We start from the raw sequence: 25,325 nt of genomic DNA on the forward strand, positions 1-25,325 counted from the left end.
ACAGGAAGTATAAAGGCCCGACCCTGGAGCTCACTGGGAGAGCAGCCGCCGTGGAGACCAGACGCCTCTGGCCTACCTTCTGATTGGGAAGCCCCAGTGACCTGCAGTGGACCCAAGCGCTGGCAGGGCCTGCCCCAGGACAGCTACCTGGAGGAGTTGCCGAGCCTGCCTGCCACCAGTGATCCCGAGGAAACCATGGTGCTGGATCCCCATGAGGACACCACCCTGACCCAGGTACCTCAAGAGGGGGAGTCTGGAAGTAGTCCAGGGGCAGCCAATCCTAGTCTGGCTGTGACACTGCCAGAACTCATGTCAGTGTGTTGCAGCCAGGATCCCCACTGACGCAGGTCTTCTGATGCTGCTAGGGCCTCGGGCTGGGATGCAGTGGAGTGAGAGGGCCTGCATCCCCCCTGCCACCCAACTCGTGGGTGGCAGTCTCCCCCTCTCCCAAGCCTTCGGACCTAGGGCCTGGGCTCACTTTGTATATACTGTTATTGCTCAGTCCCTGCCTGAGGGCCTGAGCACCTAACTCACCCTTGCCCTGCCCTGACCAAGGGCCTGGGCTTACAACTAACTGTGCTTATTTCTGCCCTCACAAAGGCCATGGAGGACTCCTGTGGCCAGACTAATTCCCTGCTAGGCCTCATCCTGAACTTAGTGGGATGGTGGGGGTTCCCACCTCCCCAGAGAGAGACGAGCACCGGCTAACCTCTCTACACATGAGAAATTATTAGTTAAATTGGAGATGTTGATTAATATGAGAAGTGAAAGATGGATAAGGAACTGGTTAAAGAGGAGACTTCAATAGGTCATACTGAAAGATGAACTATCAGGTTGGAGGAAGGCTACTAGTAGAGTTCCTTATGGATTGATGTTGGGACCAATCTTATTTGGCATTTTTATTACTAATCTTAGCAGAAGAAGTAAGTGTGCTAATAAAATTTGCAGATGATACGAAGTTGGGAGGTATTGTCAATATGGAGGAGGAACAAAATATCATACAAGAAGATCCAGCTGACCTTGAAAACTGGAGTAATAGAAATGGGATGAAATTTAATAGTGCAAATTGCAAGGTTATGCATTTAGGGACTAATAACAAGAATTTTAGCTATAAGCTGGGACCTGATCAATTGGAAGCGACAGAGGAGGAGAAAGGCCTGTCTTTATTGGTTGATCACAGAATGACTAAGCCACCAATGTGATGCAGCCATGAAAAAGGGTAAAGCAATCCTAGGATCCATCAGGTGAGATATTTCCAGTAGAGATAGGGAAGTATTAATCCTATTATACGAGGCACCGCTGAGACTTCATCTGGAATACTGTGTGCAATTCTGGTCGCCCATGTTTAAGAAAGATTAATTCAAATTGGAACAGGTGCAGAGATGGGCTACTAAGATGATCAAAGGAATGGAGACTCAAAGAGCTTAGCTTGTTTAGCCTAGTCAAATGAATGCTGAAGGGAGATATCACTGTGCTCTATAACACTGGTCTACAATTTTTGAGAAGTCGTCTGCTTCAGAGATAAAATGTGCTATTTATTATGTATTTGAATTCAAATATGACAATTAAAACAACTGGCTACGGTTTCTAAGATATTTAAGTTTTTACATTTTATGTCTATGTATATTGTGTAGATAGTAGAGTTTTAATCATAAATTGTAAACCTAGGTCTTTTCATGTGTTTATGATTGCTTTACATGATATTTCACCTGTCCTGTTTATGTAACACTTTAAAAATCAGCAAAAGGGTTATATAAATAAAATTTATTATGAAACAAAAGGCAAAAAACTATTATGTACATAGTTTAGTCCTATTCAGTGTCTACTCGGCGCTTCTTGGCTTGTCTCTTGTATTCATTAAATGGAGCACCTCTTGTCACTGTCCAGCAATAGTCTGCAAGCATTGATGGGCTCCATTTGCCCTGATAGCGTTTCTCCATTGTTGCAATGTCCTGGTGAAATCGCTCGCGTGCTCGTCGCTCGCTGCTCCGCAGTTCGGTGGAAAAAAAACTAGATGAGAGTGCAAAAAATGTATCTTTAGTGACATGTTGCAACCAAGGCTTTTGTATGCCTTGAGGAGGTTTTCCACCAACAACCTGTAGTTGTCTGCCTTGTTGTTTCCGAGAAAATTTATTGCCACTAACTGGAAGGCTTTCCATGCCATCTTTTCCTTGCCACGCAGTGCATGGTCAAATACATCATCTCGAAGAAGTTCACGAATCTGAGGACCAACAAAGACACCTTCCTTTATCTTAGCTTCACTTAACCTTGGAAATTTTTCAGGGAGGTACTTGAAAGCTGCTTGTGTTTTGTCAATGGCCTTTGCAAAGTTCTTCAGCAGACCCAGCTTGATGTGTAAGTGTGGTAACAAAATCTTCCTTGATTCAACAAGTGGTGGATACTGAACACTTTTCCTCCCAGGCTCCAATGACTGTCTTTCTTGATGTATTGGGAATCTCTTGCACGACTATCCCATTCGCAGAGAAAACAGCAGTACTTTGTGTATCCAGTCTGCAGACCAAGCAAGAGAGCAACAACCTTCAAATAGCCACAAAGCTGCCACTGATGTTGATCATAGTTTATGCACCTCAAAAGTTGTTTCATGTTGTCATAGGTTTCCTTCATATGGACTGCATGACCAACTGGAATTGATGGCAAAACATTGCCATTATGCAGTAAAACAGCTTTAAGACTCATCTTCGATGAATCAATGAACAGTCTCCACTCATCTGGATCGTGAACGATGTTGAGGGCTGCCATCACACCATCGATGTTGTTGCAGGCTACAAGATCACCTTCCATGAAGAAGATCCTTTTGATGGTCACGGAACATGGAAACCCTAACATCACCTGCCAGGAGATTCCACTGCTGTAGTTTGGAGCCCAACAGCTCTGCCTTACTCTTGGGTAGTTCCAAATCCCTGACAAGGTCATTCAGTTCACCTTGTGTTATGAGGTGTGGTTCAGAGGAGGAGGATGGGAGAAAATGTGGGTCCTGTGACATTGATGGTTCAGGACCAGAAGTTTCATCCTCTTCCTCGTCTGACTCAAGTGAGAATGATTCTGGTGCATCAGGAACCGGTAGTCTTTCTCCGTGGGGTACTGGGCGTATAGATGATGGAATGTTTGGATAATGCACAGTCCACTTTTTCTTCTTTGACACACCTTTCCCAACTGGAGGCACCATGCAGAAGTAACAATTGATGGTATGATCTGTTGGCTCTCTCCAAATCATTGGCACTGCAAAAGGCATAGATTTCCTTTTCCTGTTCAACCACTGGCGAAGATTTGTTGCACAAGTGTTGCAGCATATGTGTGGGGCCCACCTCTTGTCCTGATCTCCAATTTTGCAGCCAAAATAAAGGTGATAGGCTTTCTTAACCATAGTGGTTATACTGCACTTTTGTGATGCAAAAGTCACTTCACCACAAACATAGCAGAAGTTATCTGCACTGTTCACACAAGTACGAGGCATCTCTGCTCACTTTGGCTAAACAGAAATGTGTCCCTTTGCAAAATCAAACACTGACAAATAAGAGAACACGACACTATGATTTCTAGAGCTGATATAGGGCAATTTGTTCAGCAGAGTAATGTAAGCTTCGTTATGATTGCATCATCCATGACTTCTAGGAATAACATGATGCAATTCATATCATGTATGACGCAATACCAGCTTCAGATTGCATCATTCATTGTTTTGCCTAAAAAGCAAGTACTGTCAAAACCCAGTCATAGATTTATTCATAGATCCATTCAAAGATGTATTTTAGTCATTTCTGGTTTAAATTGAGATCCCTTCCCTTTATAACTCACTTATCCTCCGCCATTCCCAAGTCAAGGGTCGTATATACTGACCTAATAGCATATCTTGAAAACTAGAGCCAATCAATAATTTTAAGCATCATTTTCATTCTCAGTGACCCAGAATTAGTAAAGTTTGACTACATTTATTTCAGAAGCATTTTGGCTGTAGAGCAGTGATACATCAGAGGGATAAATACCAGGGAGGGTGTGGAGATATTTAAGTTAAGTGCCAGTATTGACACAGGAACAAATGGATATAAACTCTCAGATACTCTGTAACTTGAAGTCTTTAAATCATGATTTGAGAACTTCAGTAACTCAGTCAGAGTAGGGGAGTGGGTGAGTGAGGTTCTGTGGCCTGTGATGTGCAGGTCACTGGGGCTTCCCAATCGGAAGGTAGGCCAGAGGCGGTCAGATTAGGTGAGCATGATGTTCCCTTCTGGTCTTAAAGTCTATGAGTAGCAATGAAATGCTTTAAAATGCTATCATTATTCTAAGCCACTATAAGTGTATAGTTGCTAACTCTGCATCTCAATTGCCCTAACAAAGATATTTTTCCTTAACCAGGGTCCATTGTCCTTGATTTTTATGAATATTATCCCTTATTTCTTAGAGTGAGTTCAGAGGTATGGAACTGTTCTCTGAATGTTCTACTCCTTGCTGAGACATTTTCTGACCTGTTGACAGTACGCAGCTGGAAACCAATTAGAAGAAGAGTGGAAGTGATAAAGAGCTCTGAAGTACATTTCTCAGCAGTGCCCCTGCCCATCCTTTTTGGAAATGTAAGCAGGTGAAAGAGAGTGAGCATACCACTTATTTCAATGAATCCCTTAAATATAAAGAAGCAACCACCCAATATTATCTTGCTAAATATTATTCCCCTAAAATACATGAATGTCATTTATTAAGTTATATGCAGACATGTCGTTCTGGAAATCCTCAATGCACAGATACTGCATAGATTCCAGGTTAACCCTGTTCCACACAGATATATTTGAAATATTTTATTAATGTCCAGTTGAATGATGCCTCTCACAGCAATAATCAAGCTCGGTGCCCCTTATTAATACATGCCAGGTACTCCATGAAGTGCAAGAGGGATTTTGCTAAGCCCTATAGCTATTGATTTTACATGGAAGGTAATCAAATTCTGTGGTGAAGGGCAGCACTATAAAAGCCTAAGATGTATATGTGCTGGACATTATTAATATTCATATATATGAGGTTGACTTTATGTGTGTCATACATTGTGCTATCTGGTCCATTATTTTGCTCTGACTGTTTTGGAATTAAATTTGTTTCCAATGATAAAACATTCAGTAACAAAGTGCAGGGATATACTTGGTGACATAGCTATTCTGGGTTTATTACACGTCTTGTGACTACTTTTTTTTTTCTTTTTGGTGGGTGTTTAAGTACAGTGGAAAATATCTTGCTATATATTCTTTCTTATTAAACAAATTTAATTAAAAAAAATAAAGCCCAGAATCAGTTGTGCACTCCAGCTCTATGGTTCAAACAAGAGAACATGAAGAGTGTCATGCTTGATAATATATGATCCTCCTCGAACAATGCTGTATTTTCTTGAAAAAAAATTGACATTAAAATGTTAGTTGCATTCAAAATTTTTCACAAAATTTTCCAGTTTATCAACATAACGAAAATAAAAATATTTTTGTTTTTCAAAAAAACTGAAAAAAGTTTTTCCTCTCCAAGCGCAAGATATCTTATTCCAATTGCCAATAAGTTTAATTATCTTCTTAGCTAAAATTCCCTTACTACTGCTTCCAATGGATTTTTTTTTTATTATTATTATTATTATTATTATTTTGGTTCTTGGCCTTATACAGCTGTGTAGTGTTGCTAATTCAGTTATCATGCACTATTAGTTAAAGGGAACTTTTAACTGACTTCTGTGGATGTAGGATTAGGTCTCTTCCATTCAACCTGGAGCTCCAATTTTGCTGGCAGCTGGGATGAAGTTATCCTTGTACTATGTAATCAGGGTCCAATCCTGCACTTGGCTACACTGATGTAAATCCTGAGCAGAGCAGCAGTTATCCAGAGCAGGGGAAACTGGGTGAAATCTATGGCCTGTGTCATTCAGGAAGTCAGACGAGATGAGCTAATGGTCCCCACTGGCCTCAAACTCTATGACTCTTGCCCATTTGATTTTTTTCCTCCACTTTCTTCCTCTGGAAGAGGAGGAAAAATGAAAGAGAATAAGGGAGAAACCCCCCCAAATGTGAATGTGTAATCATGAAGAAAGCAGACAGAGGATGGGAAGTTTTAAAGCTGAAGCATAAACTATCTAGGAAAGAGGAAACTTGGCGCTTCCCACTTTGCAGAGTTTCCTGGAAATTGTTCCACTGGGTTGGGTGCAGGGCAGAGGCTTGCCCTCCAATCCCTGATAAAATGCCCCAAATCTTGAAAAGGTCCATGTAGAAGCTTCTTACCACTTCTCTATTGCCTGGACCACTAGTCCTTGATAGGCTTTGAACATCACAGCTCCTCCAGGATCCATGCTTCCAGAGTTTCCCCCTAAACCATTTGTCCTTACTTCTAAACTATTTCATGCTTTGTTACCAACTAGTTAGGGAATATGATAACCTCTTTAGGGGAGGTTTTGGAACAGAGAGAATCCAGAGAATTCCAGCTGGTCTTCCCACCCTCTCCAACTCTATAGAGCCTGGTGGAGAGCTTCCATGATGGGGCTTGGCTACCTTCATTTAATATATATAACACCTACATACACAAACCATAGTATAGCCACAATAAGGGCTTGATTCAAATCAAGTGAAAACATTCAGAGGCTCATAACATTACAACTCTGTCATTAACCCATATGGACTAAAGTTTTCTTTGTGTGTCCCTCGACTTAATTTCATTCTAGTTCTCACTGTTTAATGCTGGTTTAGTTTGGTTCCAAATTGCAATGAGAAAAAGAAGAAAATGATAAAAAAAAAGTCTGAAAACTTTAAGGAAATGTTTGCTACTCTAGCTAGTATAAATTATTTGTAGATTTTTGACAACTGTGATAGTAATGGCTGTATGGGAGTTGTTAAGTTTCCTTGTGTACATGTGTATTTATATTTATGGCCTGGTTAGCATTTTTTCCATACAGATTCTTTGTGCTGTTCTCTGCTGACTATCTATGTAACAGACCATAGAAACTCTTTCATCTCTGTTATGGTTTATCACATACTTATGATAGTAGGAATTTATTAGAATGGACAAAATTCATCTAGCAACTTATAAAAATGCATATTCTAGACTCTATTCTATGCCTTAGTGTTGCTTCAAAACAATTTCATGCAGTACTACCAACTAGTTTGGGATGGTATATACCCCTGCATTTATTACTCATTAGTATACATTGCTGAAAACATAATTAGACAATCCAGTCTATATCAGTTTACAAATACACTCCTTTTACAAGTGTCATGTTGCAGCTTCTGTGATGTATTCTGTCAATTGAGTTGCTGAGCATGCATTCTAAGTGCATTTATTTAAAATGATATTCCTTTAACTTGGTTATGTACAGCTTTGTCTCTAGAATATAGAGGGCAGATTCTCAATGAAATTACATTGGTTTACACCAGAGAAGGACTTGACCCCTAGGCCAACTTTTAGGTTAATAGCTTACAAAATCTCAGCTTTATCAGATCCCTTTTCCCCCAAATAGATCAAGGTTGTTTTTAATTTACACTACTTCAGATTCTGGAATAAATGTCAAAAAATAACTTTCATTCTTGTATATTCCTGCTGTTAAAATTGCTCCAAAATACACCAAAGACAATACTTGGTATTTATTTAGGGACTTTTATCTAAGGTGATTTGCAAACCTTAGTGAACAGAACCTCAGACACCCCTATTTTACAAATGAGAAAATTGGAGGACAAAAATGTTCATGTCAACATTTTCAATCTCACATGCCTATAGTTAGCCCCTCAACTCTGTATTTAGGCTAGGATTACCAAAGGAGCCTAAGGAAGTTAGGAAGTAAGTTAAATTTTAATGGGATTGGGCACAACTTCCATAGGCCCCTTTGCAAATCCCAGCCCTAGTCATTTTGGTCAAGATTTTCAAAAATAGGAGTCCAATGTTAAACTCCTAAATCCATATTTAAGCATCTTTTCAAAAATGCTAGCTATTAAATTGCTCTCACTGAGGTCAATGAAAATTATTGAACACTTAGCACTTTTGAAAAAAAATTACCTCTTATTTAGGTGACTAAATATGGATTTAAGAGAATAAATTTAGGCTTCTATTTTGGAAATATGGCCTAAAATTTTCAAAGGAGCCTACTGGACTTAGGTACCTGAATCTCATTGAAATTCAGTTGGAGTTAGGCGCATAAGGGTGAATTTTCTAAATTGCCTACATGATTTAGGAGCAGAAGTCTTACTGGATTTTCTCTTAGGAGCCTTTGAAACTCCCACCTTAACTTTCTGAGGTTCCTTTTGAAAATCGCAGCTTTTAGCATCAAATAAAAGTGGCCTAATTTTCAGAGGTGCTGAGCAATGCATAACTGCCACTGACTTCAATGGCACCCAAGTTTGAAAAAGTTGGTTTAAATCTTAAGTCATTTTCACACAGAGAGTCATATGAAAAGCTATGACTAGAATCAAGAACTCCTGACTCCCATTCCCCTGCTCTGTATAACTGACAATATAAATAGCTATATTTGTCATTTACTGGTGTCAGACATATCTGATATGATCATTTCCTTGCCAATTCAATGTTTTCATGTGTGACATTAAATCTTAAAATGCCTTTTAGGCTCCATCTTTATAGTGTATGCCAAGTTTTGGCTTATTACAAATGTTTAAATCTGATCTATGAATCCCTAAAAAATCCATTTGCAAATAAACCATGATGTATGAAAGTGCTGGTGGGTGCAAGAAATATTGATTATCAAAAGGTCCAGAGAAACCCTTGAGCTCCCAAAAGTTCACAAGTTCATACCAAATTCTGCATACTCTCCATGTTTGTGAGGCTGCCAGGTTAGCCTGGAAATCTTACAAAAGTGATCTTTTTCATTGTATTTCAACAGTTCTGCTTCTGGTCCCATCACAGAAACACCAGTATACCAAAATAAGGAATAATGAATAGAGGGAAATAAACTAACCAAACTTAAAACAAACAAACAAAAAAGTTGGATTGGGTTCAATTTATGTTCTGGCCAAAAGTTTGGGTAATTGTTTATTTTACCCAATTCTAATTAATGTTCTCTTTAACCCCACAAATGGCCCACATTTATATTTCAATGGAACCTAAGGATATTTGTCACTATAAGGGTATCACTTTTCTAGATAAGTTCTAAAATATTCAGATATTGCCATTATGCTTAAATTTCTAATAGCAGCAAAATTACTGTTTTAGAGCTCTGAAAACAAATTGCACAATGCAATTGATATTGAAATTTAAGGGCCAGGTTCGCGAGGTTGGTTATAACTCTTTTGTTCCACTCAGATAGCATAAAGAAGCTGTAATAGCCAACTGAAAATTCCACTGATTTGAGGGAGCTCCCTGCTGATGAATCCGTTCTACTACCAATTCTTCCTCCTTTGCACCACCTTATCTCAATCCCTTACTAAGCATTCACCAGGGACCCTAAGCCAGGGAAAAACTGCATCCCTGCATCCAACTGAAATCCGCTCCCTGTCATCCTCTCTCCTGAGCCAAGATGAGATCTGCTTCTAGGTATTACTTACCAAAATATATTCCACTTATTAAACAAGCAATGATGTAACATTTTAACAGCCTGACATAACTGTGTTTGTCCTCTTGTAGAACACAGTTCTACAAAAGGACAAACAAAGAGCATCAATGATATTTCATACACCATGTTATGAATATGGTTCTTATCTGTTCATCACAGTGGTTCTTGGACTTCAATATCTGACTAGCAAATCTGCATGGATTTGTGTGGTCCAGCCTAACATTTTTATGTTCTTCTCCGTGTGGAACTTAAGTGCAGTCTATCTGCAATACTGAGCACTGGGACATCACTGGTCTGAATTCACTCACAGCTTTGTGAGAGGTACAATTATGGCTTCTGGTGAAGTGGACGCTGAGGCTTATTTGAACAACAGCCTTTGAACTGTTTCTTGCAATCCCATTAAGCTATTAAGATGGTAGATAAAGCCTGGATATTTTAAGCACCACTCTCCCCCACCCCCCAATGCAATTGAAAGAGTTTCCTAATTAGATACTAGGAGTATGATGTACCACCTCAGTGTAGTACATCAGGTCATACTGCCAGCAGCCAATGATGCTGGAGGTGGGGGGGAGTGATTTGTGCCCTTCTTGCCTGGGCGGGCCATCCAGCAATTCGGATGGAAAAGTAGGCTGTAAGAAAGTGAAGAGTCACTATGTGGTCCAAGACCACCTTCCCCCTCCAGGGTATGTCTACACTGGGGCTGCAAAACGTCTGTTTTTGGGCAGCGAGCCCCTCCCACTGATCATGCCACCATGACTACACTTCTCTTTTTCACATGCTACCTCAGTCACAGCAGGCACAGGTTTGTCTGGAAGTTACACTTCCAACTCCAGTGTAGACGCAGATGCTTAGAAGGGGGCCTATAAAGTAAGAGGCAGAGAGGGCTCCAAAGTCAAGTGTCATAGAACTGGACCGAATACCAGACTAGGGGACTTCTCTGTTACTCTCTTTTGCTTACAGTAGCTTTCTTTGATTTCCAGTTATATGGTGAGATCTTCAGGAGGTGTCAATTAGTGTAGCTCCATTGAAGTCAATAGAAAAATATGAATTTACATTAACTGGAGGTCTGGCTCATAAAATCTATCCCTTGTGGAAAAGTATTTACTGACTATAGCTATATTTTGTTTCTGTGGAGTTGATCCCCCAGTTTCATAGTGAGAGAGAGCAAGATAATCCCTGTTCCACCAAGCAGTTAGGAGAGGAAAGGAGACAGCCCTGCCCTCACAGTTGCCAGAAGAGAGGGAAGAAGAGTCAACAGCCCTCCCAGCGTTCAATGAGAAGCTAACCCAGAAGCTAGTAGAACTTCCATAGCAAAAAGCTTTTAAAATGAGCATGCAAGTGCAGTAATATGGGATGTGTAATACTTCAAACATGACAGGATGTACATTTATGTAAATGTACATGCAAATTAGATACAGCTCTCAGGCTTCTGGCAAGTTGCCACTGAAGCCCTTGAGGCTGCAAACTGTTGATTTAGAACATTAATCTAATCACTTACACTAAAATGCATGCATTAAAATACTATTGAAATAATGTATGTATTGGAATATTTTAAAATAAGGTAAATATTGATACAAGCTTTGTGTAACAGTCTTAAAGACTTGGTTTCCAGTTGGAAAATAGTATCAAGAATGCTATGGCTTGATATCTTTACTTGGAGAGTGTCACATTGACAATATACTGTCGAGTTTTAATAGCAAGGCCTCCCTCAGTTCTGCACATATTGTAGTCGAGATTAATTATATCACAATTAACAAACCTGATTACATTCATCAGATATACTGGCACCAGTCCCTTCCTTGCACTGTACATTTGCATTCTTGAGAAAACAATTGTTCTGCTTGAGATAACATTATTTTACCCCAGCTGATTAAAAATAAAGATTTAAAAGACAAATTCCCCCCACCTTTGATGACATATGTTAGGTGTGGGATAGAATAGCTGATAAATTAGCAGCCTAATGCATCAGAAATTCAATCCTCCTCCTCCAGTTCCATAAATTAGACATCAGGGATGGACAGAAAATATGATTTATCACTATAATTTTCTTGTTGGGAATGTGAAAGTTGATATACAAACTTATCAAGTGTTAATTGTTCTGAGTGCAATGGATATCACCTTCACATTGTTATCTGAAGGACAAAGGGTACTTCATTAATATTTTCTGTTTCCTGCAAATAAGCTGAAATTCTTTTCCCTTGGAAGCTTAGAGAGGAATGTCTCATCTGTGAATTGGAAGCAGCTTAGGAATTCTGCAGGATGGATGAAAATTTTGATGAAAATTTGTTTAGGAAAAATTGGCTAAAAGTTTCAAAAATGTCCTGGAGCAAAAAGGTATATATATTTTTTTCCATTTCAAATTTATTGCAACAAAATGTTTTTATTGAGCTAAAATGAATTTAACTATTGCTGAAGCTCCTGTTATAATATATATATACTACAGAACATGCATTACATGGCCTGTAAAAAAAATAACATATGTTCCTGTGACTCCTGAAAAATTTGAAGTTTATTAAACTCCAGATGTTATCCTCTGTGGCAAGAAAAATTCTTGTATCTGAGTCCTAATCAATGTTAGTCTCTAATATTACAATAATATCTAATTTCTAAATTAAGTTTACATAAACTTCAGAAATGTACATTTAAGGCTTAACTGTACTGTGCTGCCAGCTCTTTCCATTTTATTATAAATATTTGGAGTTTTTCTTTAAGTCCGAGTACACGGAATCATTTATGTAAGAATCTGAGGGGCTGTGTCTGTAATATTATATATACACATCAGTTTTTAGCCCTGATGATTGCAGAAAAAAAGCTTGAAAGCATGATCCCTAAATGCTAAAAAACCAGAAGGCAAAAACAAACATGGACAATGTATTATTTTTTAAAAAACATCTCATGGTTTTTAAGTTAACCTTTTGATTTCTAGAAACTTGGCTCTTTTTTTTTTTTTAAATGATTCTTGCTGGAAATACTTAAGTCTTCTGCAATGCTTTAATATTGTTGAAGTTTTGGAACAGTAGATGACTTTTCTTGCTATGGACTGCAGTAAAAGTGCATGAATTACAGTGTTTAACTTGCATTCAGAGTTCTGATTTTATTTTTAATATCTGCTAGTGCCTTAACATTATTTTAATGTACATTTTCCCTGAATTTATTTTTATCATTTCAATACATTGGTTTAAAAAAATGGGGAAAATATCACATATGATACTCATTTTAAAATCTGATATACATTTAACAAACAAATCATGAAGCTGAAAATTGTGAAACTATAGCTAAGATTTTCAAAGTCATCTCAGAGATTGGATGCTCAATTTCCATTAAATGTAATGTGAATTGTAAGTCTCGAGTTTCCAACTTGTCAATAATACATTTATTTATTTGTTTATTTATTGTAATTATTCGATCCATTTCCAACACATCGCATAAAATAAGGATTTTAGACACTTTTAAAAAAAATATGGGGTGAATTTTTCACCCCTTCTCTGGCACCTTATCATCAAATAAATGTGCCAGAATGTCATCAAGGAGCTCTAAATGCTCTGTGTCTAACGGGGAAGGATTTCGCTGGCACAGGCCCCGTGTAAGACAGTTATAAGGCTGCCTTCAGAGGACCCACTTACTATCACTGACCTAGGGAGTGGAGATTTTGAGCAACACTGTGGCACATAGCACATACCAGGGAAGATGTTGTAACTTAGAAAAGTCTAAATTATCCAGCATCTGGAACACATCAGGATTGGGAGTGCACATAGATGTCTTAAAGCCATCAAACCCATAGACTGTGAATTCTGTAGAATTTCACACATGCTATTTTAGGCCTGATCCTGTATGATCTGCCACAGGTGCAGGCATCTGCCTGTGAGGTGGGTTTTGTAGGATTTGGACCCTATTCTAACGGCAACATCAATGCAATTTGTATAAATAAAATGGCTGAGATATAAGATATGAGATATAACCTGGGTGTGACAACAGTCAACTCTATTTGATACCCCTGTACTTTAAAAGAACCAATTGCAGTATTTTGAACATTTGTGAAAAAACAAACAAACGGGGGGGGGAGGGATAGCTCAGTGGTTTGAGCATTGGCCTGCTAAACCCAGGGTTGTGAGTTCAATCCTTGAGGGGGCCACTTGGGGATCTGGGGCAAAATCAGTACTTGGTCCTGCTAGTGAAGGCAGGGGGCTGGACTCGATGACCTTTCAAGGTCCCTTCCAGTTCTAGGAGATGGGATATCTCCATTAATTTCTTAATTTCTAAATATTTCTTTCCCGTCTGTGCTCTGTCATTCCAAATTTCAGTTAGCATTAAGTTTTTCTAGAGAATAAAATGCTCTGAAAATGGAATTCGGTTATGCAAATGATAACAGACCCTCAATCAGAGTGATAGTGATAGTATAGCATAAACAATTTCATACACTGGTATTGTCACATATGACGTGTACCATTTTCTAGAGGTCTGCTGCAGTTGATTACCTAAATCGGACATGTGTGATCTTGAATACCTTCTTTGTAATTTGCAGATGTGTTGATGGACTATAGTTTCCATTTGTATCCATCTCATGAATGGTGATGGGGTTGGGGGCGAACGAGGTGATTTTGTGCTGTTTGCTAAAAACTTTATTATATAGTTAGCACTCATTACCCGAGTCATTATCTGCATCTGCCAATGATTAAATTTCTGCTGATTTCTTCTGTGGGTCTTTTCAATATAAAGAAAAGGCCTCCTTTCTAAAGATCAGAGAGAAGTCTATTTTTTAAATTTACTTCAAATCTGCATATTACATAACACTGAAGGACAAAAATAGTAAGACACTTTGTACTATGACACTGTAAATAATCAGCTAATATAGTTGAAAACCAGAAATTGTTAATTAAGGGCTAATTCAAAGTTAAGGGAAAAAATCCCCTTAACCCCCTAAGGCTAATTCAAAGTTAAGGGAAAAAATCCTGTTGACTTCAATAGATTCTGAAGTAAAAGCTTTATAATGAAGGCACCTCCTATTAAAAGTACAGTTCAATTTGCTTCTCTATGTCTGATATGAAATCCTGTCCTGATAAGCTATTTCTACTAAGTCGACTCACGCTAACCATTTCCATTAAAGATGTGTATTATTTCTACACTTGTTTTAAAAGCACAGCTGGATAGCTGTACAAATACCTAGATATTGCTTCATACAATACATACACAAATACCTACATCCCTTGGGGATGCAGAATCACTGGGGAAATCCTAAGGCAGTTGAGTAAGCAGGCTTGGCAGGTGCTTTGTGCTGGAATACTAGTGCAAAGCCTGTGTAATGGAGGAGAGGATGTGGCCTACAATATTTTAGACTAATTCAGCTGGGTCTAAAATTCTCTAGAATGGGAACATAAAAGGGATATATTTTTCAAAAACAGGTGTCTATGATCAAATGTATGGATGATGATGATTGATGATGGATAAATAAATAATCACTGGGAAATTGCAAATTGTGTGTGAGAGCATTTTTACACGCAACTGCATGGTCAGCATTTGCAAGTTACTTAGGCACATTTTTTTAAAAAAATCTGAACGGATAACAACATGCAGTAAAACTAACTATCTGTGTAACTGAAATTATAGACCTTGCATCAAACAAACTGTATATAATACTAAATTTAACTAAGATTTATTTTCTAACAAGTCTGTTTTATCAATGAAATCCAGGCATGTCTGGTAAGAGGAGTATCTACTTAATCTGTGAAAATGTTTGCAGCTAGACTCCAGAACGACTTCTCATACCTTGATGGCAGTGGAGGCAATTTGAATATGGTGAAGTCTACGGAGAGTACTGTCCCTGTCAATGAAATAAGAGGCTGCCAGTTGGTGCAGAGTCTCCAGAGTCACAGAAGAACTGTTGGTGCTGGGATCACTTCCTTCTGATCGCTTACTCAGCTTCCGCTTGTCCACAAAAATTGTGAGTGACTCCTCTCCTGTATAAACAATATATTAAAACAATCAGTAACATCATCCAGATCTCTTATTTTGCCTGAAATATGTTGCAAGGCCAATGGTATTAAAAGTTCGTGTGTAAAGATAGGCTCCTAAGAAGAAGAGTTTTAAAAGCTTAAGTGGCAGGCACAAAACTCCCATGGAAGATAAGGGCCTAACTACTATTTGTACCTTGAAAACACTCGTGGGAGGTCAGGGCCTAACTGTCGTTTATGTCTTTGAAATTCTCCCTCTTAAGTCCATATTTAGGCATCTAAGAAAGAAGCCTAATTTACAAAAATGCTGAGCACCAAGCATTTTCAAATGAAGTCAACAGGACTCGTTCGGTGTCCTGTGCTTTTGAGAATCAGGCCACTTGTCTAGTTGCATCAGTTAAGCAGGTTTGAAAATTTAGGCCTAAAAATGTAATGCCGTTCTTCTGGCACTTATTAGAAATCAGTTAGAAATCAGAAGAAAATGACAATTTTCATATTTCTGGTTCCTTAATTGACTGTATAATAAAATGATAAAAACACAATAGGCCAGATTCAATCCTTGTGTACCTCCAGTGTTTCCAGTGGAGTTACACCAGGAATGAGTTTTCTTCAAGGGATCCAACCTTACTTGCTTATCCTCAATATATATTTTTCTACAGATTTAGTTTGCATGAGAGCTAGATTTAGAGGCTGTCTCCAAACCTTTATATTTATTGTATTAATTGCTTATACAACAGAAAAATACCAGTATTATACTTTAGACCTGACTTTATTATGATATTTTTTTTTTTACTATGTCTTTTCATACATTTCTGGTCTGGACTCAAAGCTAGGTACCCTATTATACACGTGGACTGAAGTGTTTGCTAGTAAACATTGTTGTATTGGAACCATCTGTAATATCAGGTTATTACATTTTTCAAGGGTCGGGGATGGCTAGTTCTCTCTTGATGCCTTTGCACCACTGCAGCAACACAAAGCTGAGCTAAACCGAATTTAGTCAACAAGTTAAAGTAAGTTTACAACCGCTTTGCATCATCACCACTGAATAGTGCCAAGCTAGTGGTTGAGGTATCTTGCCTCAGGCCTCTTTTACATAACATTTTGTAACTGGGAAAAAGACTTCCAAAGTGGAGTTATGTTTACAAATGCAAAGAGAAGATCAACGAGGACTGCTACATAAGAGGTTTACCTGTTCTCCTATTTCTTTCAGTTCCTTTTCTTATAGAAAAAATCCTACAGGTTTTAGAAAATTATGTCCCTGCTGTAGATATCTGTAAGATTGTTAAAAACAAAACAGCCTCCCCCGAATATCATTCTCTACTAAACTTTTAAAATAATTTCTATACAGCCTTTTTGATAAGATTACTGTTAAATTTCATAGGAAATTTCCATAAGGTTTATGTTTGCTTCTCATGGAAGAGGTTTTTTTTTAATTTGATACTTTACGATGAAAATCTGTGTTCCGCTGACTTCTACGGGATGAAGATTTCATGCTTAGTTTTGTGATGGGTTTAAATGAAATCATAAAATGCCACTGCAGAAAATAAGACTTAAAAGTAAGAATCTGGTGATGTTGTAGTAACATTTCCTCCTGTTCTACACGAGTCCAAGTTAATCAAAAACTCAACTTTTAAGTCTCTGGTTGCTAATTTTGGATTTTCAGAGTTTAATCTGCCCATGAATTGAATGAGCAATACCAGTTCACCTTAACTTTAGATGCCAAGTATCTACACAGACTGCTGTTTCCGCATTCCCAGAAGGGAATCTCTCCCATTATAGTCAGAGTTGATGCTTGTACTAGTTTCGTTGCATACCCATCTGTTGTGGTGGCATTATGCCCACTCACAAGATGGTATGCCAATTTCAAGTGGGCATATGTGCCAACAAATATAGCTGTAGAACGATAATGTGTGGGATGCAAAAATTGACATAAACTCTAAAAGAATATACTGTTGGTGGCAACAATTCCAAATTAAGAACACGTTTCAGTGCATGAGATCACATCTGTTGACACTTGTAAGGATTATACAGTCAGCAAATACCTTTTGACTGGAAATTTCATTTCTAATTCTTCTTTTCCTTCTCCAAATGTATTTTCATGTTAATCTAAGACAATCAATGGCGTCTATAATATTTTTTCCTGAAGGCCACCATCCTGGAAATTCACATGCAATGCTAAATCCTATAGTCCCTACTCTGCCAAAACTACCACACATTGAAGGGGAGTTTTGTCTGAGTTAAGACCAGCAATGTTTGACCCAAAATACTGGTTTTACCCTGGAGCAGACAACTGTCACCTCAGAGTCTTACCGATAGATTTTCTGAAGTGGATCGAATAGGCAGAACCTGCCAGAATTCAGCCCATTGTATTTATGCTCTTCCTCCTGCCATTACCTGTAAGATGGATGTTTGTACATAGCTTGAGCTGCAAGGAAATGTGAATCCTCCATAGATACTAGGATTGTTCCCCTCTAGTTCCCCAATCTCTCTGTTATCATAAGTGGACACAGAATTACTTTTTACTTAACTGCTGTTACAAACTGCTGTACATCAGTAGCAAATGCTTGTGGGGAGGGTCAACGAAGCCTATTGGATCTTCCTGGGATATAAAAGAGACGAGAATTTGGCCCCAAATTATTTTTAACAGATTCTGGCTCCAGGATACCTATTGTCATGGTTCAAATATAGCTATAAAATAGCTGTACAAACCATGCCACAAAATTATAACTATGTTAAATCACTTTACAAGATATGGAGTGACAGACTGAGTTGAGCTAAGACTCAACCTTTTACTTTGTGTAATTACTCAAGCGATTTGCTGAGCCTTTTGTCTTCCATGTGACAACCTCTTCATGATATTTGGAAGGGACAGGAAAGATACACAGCAACTTGTTTGAGATAAGTAACAGTCAATGAGTAAGGGAGTGTCCAGCATAATGCACTGAAAAAAAAAAAAGTACAAAAAATCCCTGCAGAAATCAGAGAAATTCCCCACAGATTTTTCACTTTTCCTGCAGTTTTCTCTTAGTCCTAATGAGGTGTTTTTCCTTTAAAGTGACTATCACAATAAGCTTGATCATCCTTCCATTTGAAATCAACAGCAAAACTACCAATCCATTACAAGATAAATGACAACATCCCCTCAAACGTGAAGAAAATATTTGCAAAATCCCTTGATTTTCTGCATATTTTGCAATTATTTCTCTTTTCAGTAGCCACTTTTAAAGCCTCCTAACTATTCTACAATAGTAATAACTAGAGCTGATTGAAAACTTTTTCAGGGGGAAATTGGATTTATGACTGAATGGAATTTTTCACAGTCTGCTTTTGATAGAAAATTTAGGATTTTTTAATGTAATATTTCAGCAAAAAACATATGAAAATTTCTATGGCTAATACTGACCAAAATGAAAGTGTTATTTTCAAAAAAATTCTGTAGGAAAAAATATACTTGGGACTTGGCTCTAGTTAGCACATCGTCCTATTATCACAGTCTGGTTCAAGTCCATTCTTGCCTTGTGTGAGGGATGAGGTGAGGGTTATCATGGCAAGCAAAACGTGCTCATTCCTACCTCTCTACTCTGAGTTCTGCTTCCTGAGAAGTACACTTTGTTTCAGATCCACTGTAAGGAGCTTGCAAAGAGCTGAATATTTTCACTGAATCAACTCAAACAAAACTATGTTTTGGCCAATGTTAAGCTCAGGCATGCAAGATTCTAGAATAATATTGATTCAGAGACATGCTGCAACTGTTTAGACAAGAGGATCTAACAACATTTTTCTCCCTTAGCTCATGATAAAACAGATATAACTGTACATATTAAAATGTATTTATTAACACTGGCTGGGACTTTCAAAGAAAACTTATGGAATTAGACATCCAGCTCCCATTGAATTTTAGTGGGATTTGCACGTTACTCCCTCAGACTCCTTTGAAAAGCCCAGCCATTATTATAATTATGTACATTTATATCCCAGTAGCACCTAGAGGCTTCAACCAGTTTGGGGCTCCATTCTCATAAGCACTGTATAGGCAGATAGTAAATGACAGGCTCTGTCTGAAAGAACAACTCACAGAGAGAAGTGAAGGACTGGAAGAGCTTTACATTAGATAAATAAAAATGGTTTCTTATAATTTAGTGCTCGATTCTGCCCCCCTTTCTCACTGTGAGTAGTACCTTGTTCATTGGGCAGTCCTATTTGAAATCTATGGTGACTACATGAGGAATTAGGTGCTACTCAGCCTGAGAAAGAGGGGGTGGGGTAGAAATTTGTCCTAAGAAAGGAGGAAACACTGCATGGCAAACAAGTACTTTTCTGGAAATGTTTGTAATTGGTCCTGAAATCTATGCTGTGTATAATGATAGGATAGCACAAAGTATCATATATGTATATGTCTAGGATGTGTTGAAGAGTTTTTAAGAGAATCCAGGACTATTGTCTCTCAAGAAATTTGGGATTGATTCTCCTTCACACTAAGGTCCCCATATACTTGGGGCCTTAGAGTGTGTGTAAATGTCCATTTTAGGCCCCTTTACTGGTTAAAGTGATGTAAAGGGCCATTGGTGTAAATGAGTGTCCGGACATTTGTTTTGGAAAATACCTGCCACAAGGTGCAATATGGGACATTTCAAAGGTAAAATAACTCCTTGTCAGAAGTATTCTTAGGAATGCAACTCTGGCAAGGCTGATTTGGCATTAGCCAGATGGAGTGATCTACATTAAAAAAACCCCACAAAAAACAACAACAACAACAAACAACAGAAATCCCCAAATCTTTCTTCTGTTTATTTCCAGAATTGGAAGAAGGGGGCTCCCATCTACAGCACATCTGCAGACTTTGTAAATTAGTTTCCGTGAATCGTATCTAATTTATGAGTTTAAATTAACAGACACACACACACAACCAAGTCTGAATAGACTTCTCTGTCATATCTGAAACATGGATGAATCTTTCTTACCAGCTGTAGTCTGCAACCATGAAATAGGCTAAGAAGACATCTAAGCATTAGCTAAAAAATAGATGTGATTTAGAAAACTATTCAAGGTTATGAGTCTTAAGAACAGAAAAGGATTAATGACAGTGAATAATCCTTTTTTTTTTTTTTTGTATTCAGCATCAAATCCACACAGCCATGCTTCCTCCAATCTCTAAAAGCAGTATTTTCTCTCTGGTTTACAAAATTCAGGAGGCAGATTGCTTCAGTTTCCCGGGGTAAAAAAGAAGTAGCATAAAAATACATTTTGTTCCTACTCACAAAATAACTCCATATAATCCAATAATTGGTTCAAGAGATTAGCAAACCCTCTATGCTGATGTTTTATTACCATGTAGCTGCTGTCATTAACCGATATTCGTCAACGGGTAGTGACTGACATTCACACTATAGATTGACCTTCGCCCAATATATTCTGATGTCCCCTCAAGCCCTGGCATTTACAAGACTCTTATTTAGTCTATATATTTAATTATTTCTAGATTATAAAACACTCCAAGATTTATATTTGAAATTTAAACTCTTCAACTGAAACAAATTTTCTGCATGCTGTCTCTCAAAAAAATGCCTTCAAAACAAGAGTGGGTGTTTGAAAATTAACATTGAGATATAACCAATTTGTGGCCATTTAACTGGGAAAAAGCTGTACAATAGCTTATAAATGGTATTCAAAAGTAAAGAATTAAAGCTGTGTGGGTCTTAAGAACGTCTTCAGGAATTATTTAAATAAGAAATGCAAATAGCCAGCATTGATGCAAGTAGTCTTATAATAATACTGTAACAGCTATAACTAAATATAAATGTCTTTGGCTGGGGAAAATGCATTTTTATAATGTGCAACAATAAATATTCATATGATTAAAGTACTTAGAACTATTATCTGCCTCAAGTAACTTAGATGTATTTTTGAGCTGAAAGACTATCTTCTTATACCCTCTTCCTGCTGGTAATAAAAGGATCGTAAAGCTGTGTTTCAAATTATAGTTAAAGACTGAAATGTTCTAGGTATGAATTAAGTGATACTGTCAATAAGCAGGAAGCTCAGCGATTACATTTGCAAGACAAAATTTATTTTTTATTTATACCTGTATGTCCTCAATAATTCTCAGTGTAGAGCTCTGTACGCGTGTGCCTCTCGTATTTGGTGCAAAGGTTGTTCACCTGTGACATTGTTAAAAGGTTCTCATTAAAGAGAAATCACAGGATAACTGTAACTTTATATTGTATGAGGCATGGAAATTAACAAGTTAGGACCATCTTTTCCTGCCAACTTACGTTCAGTTGTTTCAAAAAGTAGGTAAACTAAACCTGGACCAGATGTGCCAACATTTCTATGGTAATGCTGATTAACAGTATTTTATTCCAAACATTTAAGCTTTAAGTGTGTAACATAATTTTACAGTAGGACTAGAGTAGGACTGACAGTACATTTTTAGCAGGAATTGAAACTTTCTATTGTTGAATTGTACAGCCACAGAGTTAAATACTGCAAAGTGAAAAGTTTCTGCAGAACAAATGAGTCTAATGAGAAACTCATAAGTTCCTGTCCATATCATATGTACCACATGGATAATTTAGGACCAGATTCTGCCTCCCTTCTTTATAAATGAGTATTCATGTTTAATTGAAATCCGAGCCAGATAATCACTATAGATTGTCATAGCTCCATTGAAGTCAATGGACACCAGCTAAGGAATTTTCCTGTTGTCTGTATGCAAAGTAACATACTGCTCATCATGAACATGAGGTAAACTCTGTCCTTATTATTCAGTTTGAAGCATAGTAAGAGTGTCAATGGAGCTATACATATGTACATATGGAGCTAAACTCAATGGAGAGAAAAATGGCAGGAAATGTATTAAACTTATCTGTTATGGTCCATCAAGATTGTGTGCTATAAAGATGAAATTTCTCTCTCTCATTTGGTTCTTGAGGCCTGCAACATCAGTGAGATGATTTCTGCCAGAGGGATATGGACATCGTGCTTCTCAGTTACAGAATTCTACTCTCTGACTAGGAGCAACACTAACAAGTTCTTCTCTACAGCAAATAAACAAATGTCAATCCCCTTTACTCATTTGGCCTATTACACACTTCTGGCTGGCCCCAATTTCAAAACAAGCCCCTGGCTCCACCAAACATCCTGCAAGTTAACTTATCTAAAACTGCTATCAAACTAGTTGAAGAAAAAAGGATCCTCTATGTATCTACTGTCCTCATCTCCCATAGCACTAGAATAAGATCTTCATCTCCCCAGGACCAGAAATAGAAGCCTTTCACATGTAAATTAACATTCATTTTTACACTCCTGCATCTTCAGGCCTATACATTTGCTGAGTCACCAATGTCACCCATTTCCAAGAATCCTGTGCTAAATCTTACACTTCTATAGTGGGCACCATTAAAAAGCTCAACATCCATCTACACCTACTGCATTGTGGCACCTGAGATATCACAGTCATTCCCAATTCCACAATGAAGGAAACAGGACCATACTGATATATAAGATCTCAGATATACCTGTGTGATAACTGAGTTGGCGGTAGACCGACTGTGCACTTATATAGAGTAATATGGAAATCTGAATAAAATAAAGTGGTGACCTTTTGCGTTGTGTGCTGCTCAAAGGAGAATCTTTGTACGTCCTGGGCCTTTCAGAGTTTCTAGGCCAAAGCCTACATTAAATTTAAAAATAAAAATCCTTTTAGACTCCTCTTGCAGATTGTCATGCTGAAGGGACTGAGGGGGCAATTCACTCATTGCCACTTTTCTAATTTGGAGCTGGACTGTAAACGTACACTCAGGAGGCACTGTGTTGCCCCAGGAGTTGGGGAGCAACTAGATTCCACTGCACAGACTGGTACAGTGGGGAGGGGGACACTTGGCTCCACTCACACACCTGTGCGAGGTTACCTCACAAGTTCCGGACATTCAGATGGTCCATGCAGGGACAGGCGGGGAAACTCATGAGTGACCCTTTGTATGTCTCTGATGCCTGGTGGGTTAGTGTAATATACCACAACGTCCTTCTAGCCATTATAGTGTTGCCCGTGTTGCTTTCCATTATGAGATATTTGACTTTCCTTAACCACTTAGCCACAATTTCTAAAAGAAATAAGAGCAACTAGAAATGCTGTCTTCCATGTTATAACAACATGAAATATTGTATAACTTCACAGAGGTCTCATTTTAGAATGCCCTGGAGAGGTATATTTCTATGTTTGTGAATAAAGAGTTGGGAACATTTCACAGACAACCATGTGCAAGTGTTCCCTTTATGGTCAAAAAGGGATATGCATGCAAGCCAAGTGGTCGCAGAGGCACACAAATCTTACTGCAAGGTCAGTCATTTGCCAAGTTTTCGTTTATGCCCATGAATACAGATGTTCAGGAGCACTATTAAAAAAAGAAATGTGCATATTTGGCTTTGGCTTTTCTTATCAGAAAGTATAAAAGCAATAGCCCTTTCAGAGGCATACTTAAAGGAAAGGTAAGAGTGGTATTATGTGGGTGGGGACTACTACAGCTATATGTTAATGAAGCAGGGAAGTGCATGTTTTAGGATTCCCCATATACTCTAACCCCAAAACGAATTCTAACAACAGAAAAGGGGACTGTGTGTATGATATTAGGTGTCACTTGACAACAATCTTATAAAATACTAATTTCCTGAATTTCGTTTAGATGGTTTGATTTTTCAAATGTACTCAGCGCCCGCTGCGCCAAAGCCAATGGGAAATGTAGGTGTACTCATCACCTCTGAAAAATGAGTCTGTCTCTCTAAGCCCAAGTCCCCTAAAGTCAATGGAAAGGTTCCCACAGTCTTCATTTGCCTTTGGGTAGTGTTTTGTATATTACGCTGGGATTTTCAAGTGCCTTTGAAACTCACAGCTTCAAGGTTTAAGATGAAGATGAAGCTGCCCACCAGCACGGCAGGGGTTAAAAAGAGTCTTTGGGCCCAGTGAGCCTTTCCCCATTATACTTGCAATCAATGTCAGGCATAGAGTGGGGAGAAAAGGAGAGAGCCTGGCTAAGTTCAGGGCTGGCTGGCAAAGAGGCAGGTGCTAGCTGTTGCTCTCCCTGAGAGTAAGGGTCACTAGCATAACAGCTAAGGCAGCCACCAGGGAGTATGTACTGTCTCCCCAGCCAAAGGAGACTGCGGAGGAGACCTAGGAGCCTAAGGCAAATGAGGTAACTGAGTGATTGAAGCCCAGAGCCAATGTGAGGTTCAGCCTCACCAAATGTATGGCTGCCCTGCCCGAAGGAGCTTGGGACCATGGCAGAATGCTGTCCAAGACACATGTGAGGGAGGCCCAACTACCCCAGCAAATGGGACTATAGGGAACATGCCCCCAACTGAAGCGACAGTGATAGGAAGTAGTCCAGAGTGGTAGATTTGAGAGTGGGAGGGCCCCTTGTTTAGGTTTCAACTCATGCAGGACACTGGGCTGGGACTCAGTGGAGTGGGAGGGCCCGAATCCCCTGACCCCAATGCCTAGAAGACTGAGGCACCTTGACCAGGGAAATATGGGGGTGGTGGTCAAGGGGTGCCTGGCCCTCCAAGCACCCGGTTACAGGTCTCCTCCTCAAAAGGCATTGAACAGCAGCAAATTATTTGTGGTCCATGAGGGATACAGATGCTCAGTACTTCTGATGGATAAAGCCCTATCATTTTTACTCTGTATTAGCAGAATTTTAGTACATGACCCAATGTTGAACAATCATTTTCAAAAAAATATCTTTTTCCCCAATCTGAAAAGCTTCCAGATATAGAACTCCAATAGAAGGAAACAAAGGTCCCCCACAAAGAGGATTTACAGGATATGGACTTTAGTGTTGTATAAT

The 25,325-nt window shown here is 38.6% G+C and overlaps 1 protein-coding gene across 6 annotated transcripts in view; it reads right to left on the bottom strand.

Moving 5' to 3' along the window:
* Positions 1-25,325, bottom strand: part of BRINP3 (BMP/retinoic acid inducible neural specific 3) — a 317,084-nt gene that overhangs the window by 110,269 nt on the left and 181,490 nt on the right. For all 6 annotated transcript variants that reach the window (XM_034778429.1, XM_034778434.1, XM_034778431.1 and 3 more), the window contains exon 4: positions 15,296-15,486. In XM_034778429.1, coding sequence (XP_034634320.1) covers positions 15,296-15,486 — 191 coding nt within the window. The remainder of the gene's footprint in view (positions 1-15,295; positions 15,487-25,325) is intronic.

This window comes from Trachemys scripta, chromosome 8 (assembly GCF_013100865.1).
Source record: "Trachemys scripta elegans isolate TJP31775 chromosome 8, CAS_Tse_1.0, whole genome shotgun sequence".
Lineage (NCBI taxonomy): Eukaryota > Metazoa > Chordata > Testudines > Emydidae > Trachemys > Trachemys scripta.